This window comes from Callorhinchus milii, unplaced genomic scaffold (genome assembly GCF_018977255.1).
Source record: "Callorhinchus milii isolate IMCB2004 unplaced genomic scaffold, IMCB_Cmil_1.0 Scaffold2, whole genome shotgun sequence".
Taxonomy (NCBI): Eukaryota; Metazoa; Chordata; class Chondrichthyes; order Chimaeriformes; family Callorhinchidae; genus Callorhinchus; species Callorhinchus milii.
The window spans coordinates 44,330,716-44,349,904 of NW_024704743.1; the positions used below are offsets into that span (position 1 = coordinate 44,330,716).

Genomic DNA, 19,189 nt, shown 5'->3' on the forward strand with positions numbered 1-19,189 from the left:
AGGATAAGAAACTTTATGGCCCTTTTAGCTTATTGAGTTGCAATATAAACAGAGCAGCACTATTTCAGATTTCGTTATTAAAGGGAATGGATAGAAAATTAACTGAAGGATAGAAAACTGAGATTTGGATTAAGTGGATATTTTTTCAGAGTGTGGAGAGCTCTAAGTAGTGTCCCCAAAGATTACAACAACAACAACTTACACTTGTATAGCGCCCTTCACATCGGAAAGATGTCCCAGGGTGCTGAACAGTCAGGATTTTTTGGACCCGAGCTGGAAGTTGGAGTCAGGAGGGGTAGAGGGCTGGGGGGATAGGGGTGGAAAGGTGGCCGAAGGCGCGGTCGAAGAGGAAGGTCTTTAAACTGGACTTGAAGGAGGCAAGAGAGGAGGTGAGGCAGAGGGATTGCGGGATAGAGTTTGTGAGTGTGGGGGCAGAGATGCTAGTTGCCCGACCGCCAATGGTGGGGCGGGAAGTGCAGGGGACCTGAAACAGACCAGTGTCCTCCGAGCGGAGGGAGCAGCAGGCTGATATGGGGTTATGAGGTCAGAGAGGTAGGGTTGAGCAAGACCATGGAGGGCTTTGAAGGTGAGAACAAGTGGTTTATACTCGATTTTCTGAGGGATGGGGAGCCAGTGAAGCCGAGCAGGAACGGGGGTGATTGATGTGTGGAGCCCGGTGCGGAAAGTTGTTGTTGATGTATCGTCTGGCAGGCTGGCATTTTACGATGAGAGACCCTCATGCATTGGTGCTGCCATTTCAGTGTTGCTCACAGGGCACCCAGATGCCCAATATCAACCCAACTTTAAAGTTCTAGATGGACTCATAATGAGCAGCTAATGAGGTCATTAACAAATACAACAAAGGAATGTGACGGACAAGAGGAAACTACTGACAATTTGGAACCATTAGGGGAAAGAATATTTTACACAAATTGAGCTTTCCAGACATTTTGCACAAAGGTAACAGTTTTCGATCTTACATTTACATTTGAGATCACATAAATATGAGTTTTAAAGGACTCTTCATGAGGTTCAATTAAGTGGAGTCCTGTAGCTCAGTGGTTAGAGCACTTGCCTCGCAAGCGAGAGACCTGGGTTTGATTCCCGGCAGGGCAAAATCTTGGGCAAGTCTCCTTACTCCACACTTCTGATAATAATCCTTCAAAAAAAAACAATAATAAATTGGTCACTTCAATTCATAACTCTTTGTGGGACACTGTTGTGCACAATTGGCTGCTGTGTTTCACCCACAAATATACAGCCAATTCACTTTACAGTTTATTCTGTGAAGCGCTTTGAGACGTCTAGAAGATGTGAAAAGCGCTATATCAAATGCAAGGAATGCAAGGATTAACACACATTCTGGGTCACCTTGGCTCTTGCCAACCTTTGCGTAATACTCTCCAGAATTAAGTTTTGAACAATTGGCTGCTGCGTTTCGCCCACATAATATACAGTCAATTCACTTTACAGTATATTCTGTGAAGCTCTTTGAGACATCTAGAAGACGTGATAAGGCCCTGTATCAAATGCAAGGATTATTATTAAACTTTCTCTCTGCTGCATAGCGTGGGTCTGTGCTGTATTTGGCTTCCAGATTAATCAAGAACCAAGTAACAGATTTCAAGTTGCATTCGGCTGCTGATGCATGAAAATTGCCCCATTTCTGTTCTGGTAACCACCTCCAGAGGTTCCAGCACTCTCTTGTTTGTATTAGAGTGCTGTCCCCAAAGGCAAGGCTGCTGCCAGTGCCAATGCAATAAATTAAAGAACCATTGCTCTTTTGCTAGCAGCTGTCACAGACTAGATCCTTATTATGAGCTATTATTCCCTCCAAACTGCATTGTGTCCTAATTATTTCACAATTAACAGTATTTGTCACACTGCTCAACTGTAATTTCTTTTACTCCTCACATATTCCATTAATCCTTAATGTCGTTGACGTTTCTCATCAACACTTTTTGCAGCTTGCCCAGAAGAAACATAATATCGAAGGAAATTGGACTCATCCAGGTCTCACTGCTCATGGGATTTCAACAATGGGTCCTGCTGCACAAAAGTGCAACACTCTGTTGGAGGGGCTGGCTGGCAATTGAGCATCGCTTATAGTCCAGGCACTGATTTTTACATCCAAACTGCCAGCTGTTTCCCTGCTTCAGTATTGTGTTTGTGCTGACACTGGGTTGCTATGGTGGGGTTAAAGAATCAGTGACACCAAATGTAGATACCATTAGATAAGCAATATATCTGATGCTACCATTGCAAGGTCTTAAACGCAGCCTCCAACGTCCTTGCCACAGTGCACATCGTGTATTTGCACTGGTACGAAATGAGAATTCCTGCAGTGCCCACCAAAAAATTAATAGAAGTTATCAAAATTATGAGGGGATTCAATAGGGTGAACAAGAAGAAAATATTTTCACTGGCGAGTGGGTCGGTAATCCAAGGACACCGATTTAAAATAGTTGTTAAAAGAAACAGAGGGGAAGTGAGGAGAAATTTTTTCGCACAGCGAGTTGTTCAGGTCTGGAATGCATTACCTGAAAGGGTGGTGGAAGCCGATTCGATAACAACTTTTAAGAGAGAAGTAGATAATTATTTGGGGAGGACAAGTTTGCAGGGCTATGGGGAGAGAGCGGGGGAGTGGGATTGAATTGGATGGCTCTTTTCAAAGAGCCGAAACAGACACGATGTTTCTGTGCTGTATAATTCTATGATTCTATGATTCAAAGCAACCTGATTAAAGAATGGCTTTTGTAAAACTCTTGAAAGCCTTTTACCTGTCCACACTCTCCATCACACAATGATATTGGGGGGCCTTGAAGAAAGCACAGACTGCAATTAATTCTGAAAGCAGAGAAAGTAACTTTCATCCAGTTCCTTTGATAGGCTTGGCTCTGTTGCCATCATTTTGTGCATTACACCTTATTGCATTTCAAGGAACATTGATACAGTACATGAGGTTTGGTGGATCAAATGTTTTGTTTTTACTGAAGAAACTTACAACAAATAAACATCTTCTAGGATATCTTGGAAAATTCAGAAAATGTTCTTCCAATCGAACAGGTTTTTAGATTTTAAAAAAGATCATCCTTTCACATCAAAAGGACATCTCAGATCACTTTACCGGATATACTGTTGCAATTTAATGCAGTATGACCATTTAATCTCTATTTTAGCACTGGTCATTGTGCTCACTGCTGTCTGGTGATTTAGAATCTGATATTCTCATTGTTAATCCGTGCCTTCAGCCACTGCACCTCAAAACGTTGGAACTCTCCTCCCTCTCCGTTTTCAGATCACGCCTAAAGACCTCCCTCCCACCAGCTCGGTGTCTGGCTCTGCTACTGTAAGGTGCTCCGAGACGCTACCCTGAGTGAAAGGCGCTATATAAATGCAAGTTGCTATTGTAGAAATACTGCCAGGATGAGCAACGCCAGGATTATTGGGATTCACATAAGAATGTCTGACCCTAAAGAACCTCTCTTGTTGATGTGGTGTCATGCAGACAATCCTCGGCTTGTGGCCACTAACCTACTTTTCATTCTCTTCATTCTTAGATAATGGCAACTACAATGCAACCATGTGCCTTTGCCTCAGATGCCTTTCAGTGCTCTACCAGAGCCACACCACTCTGCAGATTAAACATTCCACATTTGGTAACCTTCAGAAGTAGTGGCATTCGGCTACAAAATATACAATCACTACACTTGAAGTAAAGTGTTTTGAGATGTCCTCCCAAATGCATCAAATGCAACGATTATTATTATTAAAATTCTAACAATCACAATTTATGGGCTTCCAGCATCAGTTAATTCCTTAAATTGATGTTTTTCAAAATAATTTTCAGAAATTACTTTGACTTTCACACTATTTGAAGTCACTAATCACGCATTAACATGTGTGAGTCTCATACTGGGAATGTTCAGTTCAAAACAATATTTGCTCTACTTACTTTGCAAGGCTGCCTTTTCAATCGCTGAACCCATTATATTTGTTAAAAATCTATATTTTTAGGTACTCGCCTCACAGCTGGTTACCAACAAAAAATACTACAGCAACTATTATTCCAGGGACCTGTCTCTGATTCTGGCTCGGTTATCTAGAATTATTTCCTGTGCTATTTACTATCAGTTTCTTCTTGGTATCATAGATTGTTTGACTTTGATGAGCATTTAAATAAATGTGTGTACTGTTTGCATACCAAATGTGTTCACTGCTTGAGAGATGTGATTTTGTTTGGTCAACCAGATGTCTGACACTTGCAGAATCATTATGCTTAAGAGTATCCAAACCAGACTTGAGAGTTCCATGCCTCCCACCTACACACGGAAATTTCACGTGTTTTGGAATGGAATGTGTGCTCTTCCTGGAGGGATGCATCCTGTTTACCTAATTCCAGAGAGTATTAGACAGCAGCAGGCAAGAGCATTGGAGTACTGCTAGAGTTTATCAAGTTAAAATTCCAAAGCATGCCAGTGAAAGCACTGTCTGGCAAGCTTTCCATTGCTTCTCCATCAAGGACTATCCTAAGCATGTTACCTTGGAGTCCGTTTAGCTCCAAGGTGACCCCGCTTACCTGCTCCTCCGCCCCCCCCACACCCACTCCCCCGAGGAAATGTAATTGTTATTAAATTATATTCCAATTGCCTACTGTAGACTACATGGAGCATATAATTTTCTCTGTAATTGATGCTCTATTAGTTAATGTTTCTGCTATTTTGAAGTACATTATTTTGTAACTTGCTGTGTAACAAGATGATTATTGACAGAGCTGTTTTAATATTTCAAAGCATAATAATAATAACCCTTGCATTTGACATTGCGTCTTATCACGTCGTTGTGACGTCTCAAAATGCTTCATAGAATATATTTAAAAAGTGAGTTGTCTGTGTATTTTGTGGGCGAAACATGTTTTAAAATGTACAGTATTGGTTAAAGGGTCTATGGAAGGCTTATTGATCAACTGAGATTCAATCTCTGGTCTGTACTGAGTTACGTGATATCCAACTGATCTCATCCAGGGTAACACTGAACCTGCACATTTGCCCTCAGTGCCCTGGATTAGGGAGAAGGAAAGCAGCCAGGGTTCCTTCTCCTTATCCCATTCTTCGAGGTCTGCATGTATGGATGTTGGGTGCGGGTGTAACTGGGTTTAGTTGTGATGTTCTCCAAGATTCAGCAGTCTGCCAACATTCACTGTCAAGGCTGACACATGAACAATGCTCACTTGGATAAACTACCAGAAGACGTGAGGAATCGTGAGGCTAGGATGGTTTGCTGCCTTCCTGGTGCAAGGGTAGTGGACTTCACAGAGTACATGGACAAGATTCTTCGGGGGTAAGGAGAATGTCCAGAAGTCGTGGTCCATGTGGAGACCCACGATATTGGTAAGAAGAGAGCTGAGATGCTCCAGGGCGAGTATCAAAAGCTGGGGAGCATACTCAAGTCCAGAACATCCAAGGTGGTGATCTCTGGGTTACTCCTGGTACCTCAGGCAACAAGGCACCATAATGAAAGGATCAGGCGCATGAATGATTGGCTGGAGAAATGGTCCGGAAAAGAAGGTTTCTGTTTTCTGGACAATTGGGACCACTACTGGGGGAGGTGGGATCTTTACCTTGAGGATGGGCGGCACTTAAGCAAGGCAGGGGTGAGCTTCCTTGCCAAGAGATTATCAAATACTGTAGGGGCGGATTTAAATAGTGTCGAGGGGGGATGGGTATCCAAGGATAAACAATGGATTAGAGATTAGAGGAAAAAGACAAGTGGGAAGTGTAGAGCAGGTACAAGCAGACAATTTCCTCAAATGCATGTACCCAAATGTAGCTTAGGGAATAAGGTTGATGAGCTGCAGGTTCAATTGGCCGTAAAGGGTTACGATGTGGTGGCAGTAACCGAGACATGGCTCAAGCCAGGACAGGAATGGGAGTTAAATATTCCAGGATATAATGTGTTCAGGAAGGATAGAGAAAGAAGAAAAGGAGGAGGGGTAGCAATATTAGTTAAGGATACAATTATAGCTGTAGAAAGGAACGAGGCTCTGGTTAGAGATAAGAAATAAGAAAGGAGTGGTTACACTGGTAGGGGTTTACTATAGACCACCAGACAGTGGGAAGGAGATAGAGGAGCAGATCTGCAACCAGATCGCGGATAGATGTAAGATGAACAGAGTTGTGATAATGGGGGATTTCAATTATCCCAATATAATTATCCCAATTATAATTATATAATTATCCCATTATATAATTATATAATTATAATAATATAATAATATAACAATAATAATTATATAATTATAATATATAATAATATAACAATAATAATTATATAATTATAATAATTATCCCAATATAATATAATTATCCCAATATAATGGCAAAATAGCAGCGCTAAGGGCAAGGCAACAACAACAACAAGATTCCATTTATAGAGCGCCTTTCACGTCAAGGCAGGAGAAAGATTCCTGTACGTGGAGTCCTGTAGCTCAGTGGTTAGAGCACTCGCTTTGCAAGCGAGAGACCTGAGTTCAATTCCAGGCAGAGGGCGAAACCTCGGGCAAGTTTCCTTACTCCACACGCCTAATAATAATCCTTCCAAAACCAAAAACAATAATAAAATTGGCATTTTCAATCTACGACTGTTTGTGGGACATTGCTGTGCACAATTGGCTGCCGCGTTCGCCCACAAATTTACAGTCAATTCACTTTACAGTGTGTTCTGTGAAGCGCTTTGGGACGTCCTTCCGACGTGAAAAGCGCTATATCAAATGCAAGGATTATTATTATTATTATTATTCATAAACTGTGTACAGGAAAATTTTCTTGAGCAGTATGTCTCCAGTCCTACGAGGAAGGAAGCATTGCTGGATCTAGTCCTGGGGAATGAAATAGATCAGGTTGAACAGGTTTCAGTAGGGGAGCATCTAGGTAACAGTGACCATAATATTATTAGATTTAGATTACTCATGAACAGGGACAAAGTACAGTCAAGGGTGAAAATGCTTGACTAGAAAAGGGCTAATTTTGATGGGCTAAAAAGGGACCTAGAGTTGGTGGACTGGAAGTAAGACTAGCAGGTAAAACGACTCATGAGCAATGGGAGATCTTCAAAGATATGATAGCTCAAGATCTAAACAGATATATTCCCACAAAAGGGAAATGTGCGACAACCAAGCCAGCCTGGATGACCAGAGATATTCTGTCTAGGATGAAAAAGAAGAAGACGGCGTACGACAATTGGAAGACACAAGATACTGAGGATAGCAAAGCGCATTATAGAAAATGCAGGAGTGATCTTAAAAGAGTGATAAGACAGGCTAAAAGATCGCATGAGAAGAGGTTAGCGGGTAACATAAAGGGGAATCCTAAAATATTTTACAAACACATAAAGGAAAAAAGGTTAGTTAAAGGTAGGGTGGGGCCAATCAAAGACAATCTTGTTGTGGAGGCAGAGGGCATGGCTGATGTACTGAACGAGTACTTTGCATCTGTCTTCACAACGGAAATGGATGCCCCAAATGCCACAGTATTGGATGAGAGGGCAGAGGAAATAGATCAGATTACTATAGACAGAGAGGAAGTTCTGAAAAGATTGACTGGGCTCAAAATTGATAAGTCACCAGGACCAGATGGGTTTCACCCAAGGTTGCTGTGGGAGATACGGGTTCAAATAGCGGAGGCTTTGGCCATTATATTTCAATCTTCATTGGACACAGGAGTGGTGCCAAGAGACTGGAGAGTGGCTAATGTTACCCCCTCTACAAAAAGGGGCAGAAAGACAAAGCCGGAAATTACAGGCCAGTCAGCCTAACTTCGGTAATAGGAAAACTACTGGAGACCATAATCCGGGACAGAATAAATCTCTACTTAGAGGAACATGAGGTAATTAGAGACAGCCAACATGGATTTGTTAAAGGCAAATCTTGCCTAACAAATCTAATAGAATTTTTTGAAGAGGTGACTGCGAGGGTTGATGAGGGAAATGCGGTGGACGTTATTTACATGGATTTCAAAAAGGCTTTTGACACAGTACCGCATAAGAGATTAATAAAAAAATTAGAGGCCCACGGTATTAAGGGGACAGTGGCAGTTTGGATTAAGAACTGGCTGAGTGACAGAAAGCAGAGGGTGGTGGTTAATGGGTGTTTCTCGAAATGGAAGGAGGTGTGCAGCGGTGTCCCCCAGGGATCGGTATTGGGACCACTGCTCTTTCTAATATATATTAATGATCTGGACTTGGGCATAGAGAGCACTATTTCCAAGTTTGCAGATGATACAAAGTTAGGTAGGGTAGTAAATAGTGAGGAGGACTGTAACCAACTGCAAGCAGACATACACAGAATGGTGGAATGGGCTGACATGTGGCAGATGGATTTCAATGTGGATAAGTGTGAGGTGATACACTTAGGTAGGAAAAATGATAGGAGGCAATATAGACTTGGTAGCTCAATCTTAAGGGGGGTGAACGTACAGAGAGATCTGGGTGTTCAAGTAAGCGAATCATTAAAAGTAGCGGGGCAGGTGGTAGATAAGCCAGTAAAAAAGGCATTTGGTGTCCTGAGCTTTATTAGTAGGGGCATAGAGCATAAGAGCAGGGAGGTTATGGTTAATCTATACAAAACACTGGTCAGGCCTCAGCTGGAGTACTGCGTCCAGTTCTGGGCACTTTACTTCAGGAAGGACATTAAGGCACTGGAAAGGGTGCAGAGGAGATTCACGAGAATGATACTAGCAATGGGGAACCTTAGCTATGAGGACAGGTTGGAGAAGTTAGGACTTTTCCCATTAGAGCAGAGAAGGTTACACGGGGACCTGATAGAGGTCTTCAAGATCATGAAAGGTTTCAACAGGCTAGAAAAGGAAAAGCTATTTCCGCTGGTAGATGTGTCTGTGACCCATGGTCACAGTCTTAAGATGTCTACCAAAAGAAGCAGAGAGGAGGTTAGAAGAATTTTTTTCACTCAGCGAGTTGTTCGAATTTGGAATGATCTGCCAGAAAGGGTAGCGAAGTCCGATTCGATAACAACTTTTAAGAGAGAACTGGATAGGTATCTGGGGAAGACGGGTTTGCAGGGTTATGGGGAGAAAGCTGGTGATTGGGGTTAGTGAAAGTGACTTGCTCTGTTCAAGAGCCGGCACAGACTCGATGGGCCGAATGGCCTCCTGTGCCGTAACATTCTATGAATCTATGAAAAAAAAGACAAGGATGGCTGGCACTAAGACAGTAAAACTCACTTAAGCCTTATCAGTCAGGAACATAACATTTCATGATTTACACAAAGTCTGAGTTGCAGACAAACTTGGGTAAGACGTATGAAGTCCAATTTAGTCAATAGTGTGTACTGCACATCACCTGCGTGACTCCATGCCACCGATAGTTTGTCACTGCAGCCAGTAAGTGCACATGCAGTGACGGGTCAAGACTATGTTTCCCGTGATTCAATGTGTTTTGACTGGTCACCGCCTGCACATTTACCAGCAAACATTGGAATCGCAGTGAATTGTGGGAATTGAAATTATTTTGCGCATGCATTGATAGATCAAGGACCTAATTTCCCACGATTCAATACAGCCGGTATGTGTGGGAGTAATGGAGAATAGGAGACGTGGAAATATGAGTTAGGAGATGATCAATATGACTAGTGCAAAGAAATCTAAATGCACCTTGCATTTGATATAGCGCCTTGAGAGCACTTGCCTTGAAAGCGAGAGACCTGGGTTCAGTTCCCAGCAAGGTGAAATCTTGGGCAAGTTTCCTTACTCCACACACCTGATAATAATCCCTCAAGAAAAAAAACAGTAATAAAATTGGTCACTTCAATCCAGGACTGTTTGTGGGACACTGCTGTGCTCAATTGACTGCCGCGTTTCGCCCACAAATATACAGTCAATTCACTTTACATATATTCTGTGAAGCGCTTTGAGACATCTAAAAGACGTGGAAAGCGCTATATCAAATGCAAGGATGATTATTATTATTACATCGTCGAGATGTCTCAAAGCACTTCACAGACTTGCCTAAGGTTTCGCCCTGCCCGGGAATTGAACTCGAGTCCTTGAGGCGAGCATGCTAACCATTACGCTAACCACCTTCTGGTCCCTCTCCTGTCCGACGTCATCAACCTCTCCTTGTCAACCAGTTCAGTTCCAACCCCCCTAAAAACAGCCGTCATCATCCCCATCCTGAAAAAACCTTCCCTGGATCCATCCCTCCTCTCCAACTACTACCCCATCTCTAACTTCCCATTCCTCTCCAAGTCCTGGAACGAGTCATCGTGTCCCAGCTCCGCTCCTTTCTCTCTCCCCATTCCCTCTTTGAACCCCTCCAATCCGGCTTCCGTGCTACCCACAGCACGGAAACAGCCCTGGTCAAAGTTATTCATGGCATTCTGAACATCTGTGATCAGGGCTCCCTCTGCCTCCTTGTCCTCCTCGACCTCTTTGCCGCCTTCGACACTGTCGACCACTCCATCCTCATACACCGCCTCTCCTCTTTATTCAATCTTCACGGACCTGCCCTTGCCTGGATCGAATCCTATCTCTCTCACCTACTCCACTTTGTTACCTCCAACAATTTCTCCTCCAGCCCCCGCACTGTCACGTCTGGCATCCCCCAGCGCTCTGTCCTTGGCCCTCTCCTCTTTAATATCTACATGCTCCCCCTTGGTGACATCATCCGCAGACATGGGGTCAACTGAGTTAACCAGAAGCATGGTACCCTGTATTTAGTGCTGACTAGCCAGCTTCCTGTGCTAAAAAGGTGCCAGGGCAGGTACTCAAGTCACTGCTGTCATGATTTCTTAAGTACACATGCACCTATGCACAGGAAAGACCATGAAATGTCACTTCCTGTGCATGTATGCAAGAGCCACAGACATCATGAGTGCTTCCAGTGCATAGAGCACGTGTAAAGCACGCAGGAAAGGACATAAGTGATTGTGTGACTTAGAAGTCATTTATTTTTTGGTACGTAGGAAGCTGATTACCACCAATGCACACTTTCTTCACAAAGTAACACTAGTAGTGCATCCTATGTTTAGGATGATTGCACAACATACAGGAAGTGATACAAGCATGCAATGTTTGGCCACAAGATATACAGTCAATTCATTTTGCAGTATATTCTGTGAAGCGTTTTGAGAAGCTTCCAAGACATGATAAGGTGCTATATCAAATGCAAGGATTATTTTTTATTATAATGCATAAGAGGTGACATCGGCGACAAACTGATGCATAGCTTTAAATTTAGCTCTAGATTTAGAGTGGCCAGTGTTTTGATGTGAAACTATATAATTTGAAGAGAGCCAGACAGTTTTCTGCAAACAATTTGGATTTTTTTGCTAAATAAATATCGGGATCCAAGCCCTAATCAAGCTATAAGCAAAACCCAGGTTATATTGAAACATGTTACAAATGGATTGTACTGTATTCTGCTTGTAAGCTAATAATAATAATAATAATAATAATAATCCTTGCTTTGATATAGCTTTGTATTACAGCAAAATATACAACAACAAGTTGCATTCATAAACCACCCTTCATATAATAATAATAATAATAATAATCCTTGCATTTGATATAGCGCTTTTCACGTCGGGAGGACGTCCCAAAGTGCTTCACAGAACACACTGTAAAATGAATTGACTGTATATTTGTGGGCGAACGCGGCAGCCAATTGCGCACAGCAATGTCCCACAAACAGTCGTAGATTGAAAATGACCAATTTATTATTGTTTTTGGTTTTGGAGGGATTATTATGAGGCGTGTGGAGTAAGGAAACTTGCCCAAGGTTTCGCCCTGCCTGGAATTGAACTCAGGTCTCTCACTTGCAAAGCGAGTGCTCTAACCACTGAGCTACAGGACTCCACGTGGGACTTCATGTGGGGTAGCATCTCGTACCTCTTAACAGTGAACGTAAGCATGGTTGAAGAGGGAAGTCTTCAGGCATGATCTGAAAATGGGGAAAGCGGGAGCAAGGCGGAGGGATTGGGGGAGAGAGTTCCAAAGCTTCAGGGTGTAATGGCTGAAAGCACAGCTGCCGATGGTGGAATGGAGGGGACGATGGATACGCAGGAGGCCGGAGCTAGTGTATGCAGTGTTTAATCTGAACATATACTAAATACGGAGTCCTGTAGCTCAGTGGTTAGAGCATTCGCTTTGCAAGCGAGAGACCTGAGTTCAATTCCAGGCAGGGCGAAACCTTGGGCAAGTTTCCTTACTCCACACGCCTAATAATAATCCCTCCAAAAAACCAAAAACAATAATAAATTGGTCATTTTCAATCTACGACTGTTTGTGGGACATTGCTGTGCGCAATTGGCTGCCGCGTTCGCCCACAAATATACAGTCAATTCACTTTACAGTGTGTTCTGTGAAGCGCTTTGGGACATCCTCCCGACGTGAAAAGCGCTATATCAAATGCAAGGATTATTATTATTATTATTATAAATAATGTGTAGAAGAATTTGTTAGTTATTCTAGCTCGTTTTGCTAGCAACAATAAATCAATCCAAACTTTCATCTGTTTGATGACCCTGGCATAACTAAATTCGATTTATTCTTCTCTTCCCAACTTGTCTTCTGTCATCTTCTCCAATTGTGACAAGCATAGATACTTATTGAAAGATGCCAGATGGAAACATGTGGACTGAATTCCACCTGCAAGTCAATCAATTTAAGCACACCAAAATTCATTTTAAACAGGGTATGGCAAATGGAAATGGAGTATTGAATCGAAAATCCAACTTCAGTTTTAAATCTCTTGCTGTCATAAAATTCAACTAAGTACATTTAGAAAGCAACATAAATTATTCCCTTTTAAATATGCTCAAAGTACAGCATTGGCAAGGTTGATTCTCTGAATTGTCATAGCCTTGAACTAAATGAGAATATTTGCCTTCTTTCAACACCTCATACTTCTGATAATTGTACTGGTTCCATATTTAACAATTCATTATGAATGAACCAATTCTAGTATTTCTCCTACAGTTTCCCACAGTGTGTTTGATTCCATTCTTAAAAGGTAACACTTTATGGACATTCTTGTATAGTAATGTACCATAATTTTTTTTTCTTTTCCTACGTGGATTTAGTATTTTTTTCTTCTTTTCCAGTGCTGGGCCCAAAGGAGACAACATTTATGAATGGAGGTCAACTATCCTGGGGCCTCCCGGTTCAGTGTACGAGGGTGGTGTCTTCTTCTTAGATATTACATTTTCGCCTGACTATCCTTTCAAGCCACCCAAGGTGCGTGCTCGTCAACTGCAAAGTAAAGCAATACTAACAAAGATGTATTCTTTATGCCTTTGTACGGATGTGAAAAACTATATTTGTACTTATTTTATAATGGAATGGTTAAGCAATGTTCCTCTTATAATAATAACATAATAATGATCCTTGCATTTGATACAGTGCCTTTCATGTCAAGAGGATCTCTCAAAACGCTTCACAGGATTTTCTGACTGTGATTTGTAAGCAAATGCAGCAATCAATTTTCACACAGCAGTTTCCTACAACCAACCATGAAATAAATGACTAATTTTATCTTGTGACTGTTGGCCAAGACATCTTAAAAGGTTTAAGGGTTACAGTCTCAGCATAGCTTCTGTTTTTCTTTCTGTTACACATGTAAAATAATTATTTATGATATACATTTCATTTCCAACCAGGGAGAAACAGCTTGATCTTTCATGAATCTACATGATGTGACACTATCATTGCTAGAATTTGTTTGTTCCATATGAACTTTTAGATTTATAAAATCTAATTTAATTCACACTATTGTGTCCACCTACAAAATACAATCACTATACTTTGCAAAAATCTTGTGAAATGCTTTGAGGTGTCCTCCAGATGTGAAAGGCGCTATACCAAACATGAGGATTATTATTATTAATTGTCATGATTACAGCTAAACAGACAGTGAAAAATTACATTTTCTGAAGTGTGGTAAGTCTGTAATTCTGAATTAATGCTCAACATTTTATATACTAGAGAAAACACAAAAAGATAGATGGTGAATATTGCAAATCTGAAAGAAGTCTAAATGCATTATTCAATCGCATTGTCTTTTAAAAGTCACACGATTGAAGTATTGAATTTGATCAATTCTATTCATCTTAATCGCCCTTATAATGTGATTCACAAACTATTGATACATAATCAAAATGTTGGAATAATCTCAAAAACTTCTATATGTTTTATAAAACCCCAAATTGATACTCTTTTAAAATTCAATATAACTTTGGATGAAAATTACATCTAAATGTGTCTTTCTCTACCTCTCTTCTGCAGGAAAAAGAATCTAACCTTCCAAATCTTAACTATGTCTGTCCTATGAGTCTTCTAACCCAGGCACAAATGCTACTGGCAAAATGTTATCTTGTCTGGAAACAACCTGTTTGCATTTGAAACATAAATAAATAATCCTGAATCATAGTCGACACACGCAACAGAATCGATTTTATAGGTAGGGTTTCCCAGACCACCATACCTTCAGTAATAATAATAATTTAGTAATAATAGGAAAGTAATGTTTGCATTTTACAGTTTGCATGTTGGGAGGAAGTCTCATCCACAGTGCTTCACAGGATTGACTTTAAAGTGTGGTAACTGTGCATTTTTTAAGTAAACGCAGCAGCCAATTTGCGCATAACAATGTCCCACAAACAGCCATCAAGTGAAAGAATAAATGATTAATATTACTTCGGGGACACTTGGCCATGACACTGGGGCAGAAACTCTCTTCTCTTTTCAATTAATGCCAGGGAATCCTAAACATCCTCCTGAACAGGCAGATACAACCTTGGTTTAACATCTCAACTGAAGGACAATATCTCCACACAATACCGTGCACCACCATCTGGCAGGGAGATCGTTGATAGTACAGTCGAAATTTATAACAGCAGTCAGTGCGGGGTAAACGTGAGGCAATCCCTAGATTCCAGCAAGGATAATGATCCTGGGGGAGTATATTTTTACTACTGCTACAACAAATTAAAGCTGTGATAGATCTTAAGGCATGTTTTGAAGATGGCAGGGAGGGAACAAGCCAAAGGGACTCTGTGATAGAGTTCCAGATAGTGGGGCAGAATGGCTAATGACTCACCTACTGATGGTGGAGTAGATCGGACAGGTGACATTAAGTCGGCCTAAGTTAACTGAACGGATGGAGCAAATGGGACAGTACGGACACAGGATGTCATCGAGGTAGGGTGGGGCAAGGTTACGGAGGGATTTGAAATTGAGGACGAGGTTCTTGAATCTAGTTCACTAGGGGATTGGCAACCAGTACAGCTGAACCAAGAGATTTAGTAGCAAAGCCTAAAATTCTAGTTAAAATAATAAAAATGAAGACAGTGAAGAGAAAGAGAAAATAGAGCAATGCAGAGGAGCCTGAAGTAATGCTTTTAATTATTGAATGTTTTAATGTATATTTTTACATTAGTAAAAGTGCTGTCTTACTATCACAGTGTGTGAGCTCAAAATTGTAAAACATTCGACTCTCCCAGGATCATTTTCTGCTTGGATCTAAGGGTTAACTCACATTTATCTTGCAATGTACTTAGTGCTGCAACATATTAAACACTTTGATGAAAGTACTGCAAGCTGCACAAAACCACAATTGCAGAGGTACAGAAAATATCTGTGGGTTTTCAGCTACACTAACTGTTTGATTTGATTTCTTAGCTGATAATAGTATCTGTGGACATAAATAAGATCAAAGGGTCCACAACAAAAATATAGAGTTTGCATTTATTGGAAAACTACAAGATAACTTAAAATTAATATAGTTATCTGTAAACAAAAAGGCTTTGGATTGTAATCAAATACATACACGGCTTTTCTAACTCTGAAATAGAATACCCTGCTTTCACACAAAAGCAAACAGGAAAAAAAATTCAAAAGGATTCAGAGGTCGAAAATTTCCTTCAATCTTAACCTAAGAACATCACCTTAAAATTTAAGATCATTCAGAATCTGATAAAATTTAAAATTCTTTCCTAATTTGGAAACAGTTTTTCCATCATTCTTGAAAAGAGTGGTGGTAAATTGGCTTCCAAAGACTGATCTTAAGATTAATCCAACATTCTGCTCTCTTAAATTTTAATTGTTATGGCTAAAACCATAAGAATATTTTGTCCTCAGATTTGTGATCCAGTTGGACAGACACATGATGGGTTATATTTAGCATAGTTCATTATGATATAGTAAACCTCATATAAGTTGTATCAGTTGGGACCATACATTTAATATGACTTATTATGTGTGAGTTGTCAAACTTGCATAAGTCATATCATATATGTAAAGCTATGTATAAATCGGATTTTATATGACTAACACATAACAAATACAGTACAAAAGTTCTGTACTGCTGGTGACAAGGGTGCGAGGGCACAGAGAGCACTGGGGTGCGCATGTGCGGTGTTCTGTTTGAGGTAGGCGCAGGAATCAAGGTTTTGACCCGGCAACCAGTAAGTTTGGTAGTGGCAACTGCTGAAGTGGGGTTACAAGTTACCCGCTTGTTAATATGACTAACCTGTTTAAATTTAAGTGGATTTAATAGGAAATTGAACAGGACTTGAGCAGGTGTACAATTTAGGCGATCATACGATTTATACAGTTCAGACATATGCAAGTTTTACTGAATATCTATCCAGCAATTCATTGGTCAATAGCAAAGCTCTCTCAAAATATCCACACAGCATTTGCCACCTCCAGATATGCCGGCCATGTAAACAAGGTTTTCTCCAGGGAATCTCCCTTCGGTCGTGCAGTTACATAACCTCAGCTCCAGTGAGGTCTTAGGTTTGAAGGGAGGAGTAATTAACATAGTTTTCAGGTTTATGCTACAATGTTGCTGAACAACTAATTATAATGTGTGGGGTGGGGTTACTGAGCCTTGTGGAATCAAATGGGAGCATATTAGTGGTGTTTCGTAACTATCAAATGCAGTATATAAATACCTCAAAATATCACTCTTTACCATATTCAACTGTTGTAGCCTTTATATAACATTAAGCAGCCCAGGAAATCAACAAGGAAATCTAAAAAAAGGAAAACCTTTAAAACAGCAATCTGCATGCTATAAAGAGGATAATACAACAACAATAACAACAACAAAATTTCATTTGTATAGCACCTTTCAGGTCAGAAGGACGTCCCAAGCCGTTGGGATTCTAGTTTCTAGTGTATATTATGCACTATAAATACCATTATATTTTTTTTCCTACACATCAGTTGTGGGATTTTTCCCTGACTTGAATTTCCTGGTTAAGATTCTCTCCAATGCTTAGGGCTGATCCTTCAAGATTGCATTTATCAAGCAAAATTAACATCCAGTAAATTATTGGAGGCAAATTTAGCATTAACCCACCAGACTAAACCCAGGTTACTGGACTCCAAGATTAATTGGTCCTGGACAGTTTTCTGTACCCATGTCTATATGTTGGGCAAGTTTCCTTACTCCACATGCCTCTGATTACCTAGCAGTTAGTTGATTGATGGATCGCTTTACTCAGGATAATAATTCCTTCAAAAAAAATTGATCACTTCAATCCACGACTGTTTGTGGTACACTGTTGTGCGCAATTGGCTGCCACGTTTCGCTCACAAAATATACAGTCAATTCACTTTACAGTATATTCTGTGAAGCGCTTTGGGACGTCCTCCCGACGTGAAAAGCGCTATATCAAATGCAAGGATTATTATTATTATCTCAAAGACATGATAAGGCACTATATCAAATACAAAGATTATTATTATTATAGTACTTGGACCCATGTGAAGATTGTTAGTCATTTGATCCATTAGAGAGCCTCCTAAGTTTTATTTAAAATGAAATGCAACCCTAAACCTATGCTCTCTTGTTTTGATGCCTTGGTGCATTCAAAAGTGATGTTCTGGGTTTCATTTCCCAATCCCATTTAAAATTTATATACCTCTTATAAGTGCCCTTTGAGACATTTCTTTTCATGACTGATGAAATCTAGTTTGTCGAATCGATACTCATAGCTCATTTCTCTAGGGATACTCCTCGTTGCTTTCCTCTGCGTTATTTCTAGGGCCTGGGTAGCCCACTTAGGTTGAGGCAACTAGAACTGTGCTCCAGATGTGGCCTGACCAGATCACTGTGCACCTTTGTATGACTCCTGGGAGCTCTAATTTAACAATATAGCCCAGCATCTAGTTTTTCTTGTTTACTGAAGCCTGTTTTGACAGGTGAGCTACGAGTCAACTAGCATGTCTAGATTTCTTTCAGCTTCCCCTTAGCAAGTTTTATTTATTCCCTGGAGTACCTGTACAGGTTTTTCCTATTTTTACATTGAAATGCAGTACTTGCATTTATCTGTACTGAACTTCATTTGCCAGTCATCAGCATATGTATATATCATATCAAGCTCTCTCTGTAAGATCTTTACGTCCTCCTCTGATGTACAGTTTCCCCAGTGGTGATTTACTCTCTCATAATGTCTGTCAGTGCTACACAAATCTCCTATTTTTTTCTCCCTAAGTACCTTAAGGTACGGTTCATCTGTCCCAGGGGATTTGTTAGTTTTCAGTCCCTTAAGCATATCTAGAATCTCATCCTCACTTATGTCAAAGTCCTGAAGCTCAAACAAAGTTGAGTGAATAATAGTAGGCATAATTTTAGAGTCATCTCTGGTAAAAACCTCCAGAAAGTAGTCATTTAATATATTCACTCTCTCAAGAACATGCTCTTTTTCAAGCACTTTTGAGTCTGTTAAAGTTTAATGTCTTCCCTGACTATCCTCTTACTATTCTAATATTGAAAGAATGTTTCAGCATTATGTTTTAAATTTGCTGCTATATCTTTCTGTTTTTCTCTTGGCTCTCCTAATCTCCTTCTTTACCTCTTTTTGTACAATATTGTATTCAGTGCATTGATCACCTTCTCATTTCTCTGAATGTGCTTGATGAATTTTCTTTTCTTCCTCAATCACCCTTTTTACATTTATGGGTGCTTTTGTTTTAAGGTTCTCCTGTTGTGTTTCGGTACGTACTTGTCCTGCATGCTCTGCATAATTTTTTTTATCAGTATCAGTAACTAAGTAACTCACTTACATCCATGTAAAATGGATATTATGTAAAATATGTCAATTCTAGATTTCTCCCTAAAACAATCTTGAAATTCCATCCTACTTGCAGTTGGCCAGGTCCTCATGCCA

General features: G+C 40.4%; 1 protein-coding gene across 1 annotated transcript in view; it reads left to right on the forward strand.

Moving 5' to 3' along the window:
• Positions 1–19,189, forward strand: part of ube2e2 (ubiquitin-conjugating enzyme E2E 2) — a 191,759-nt gene that overhangs the window by 162,258 nt on the left and 10,312 nt on the right. The window contains exon 4 of the mRNA XM_007895486.2: positions 13,115–13,247. Within this exon, the coding sequence (XP_007893677.1) occupies positions 13,115–13,247 (133 nt within the window). The remainder of the gene's footprint in view (positions 1–13,114; positions 13,248–19,189) is intronic.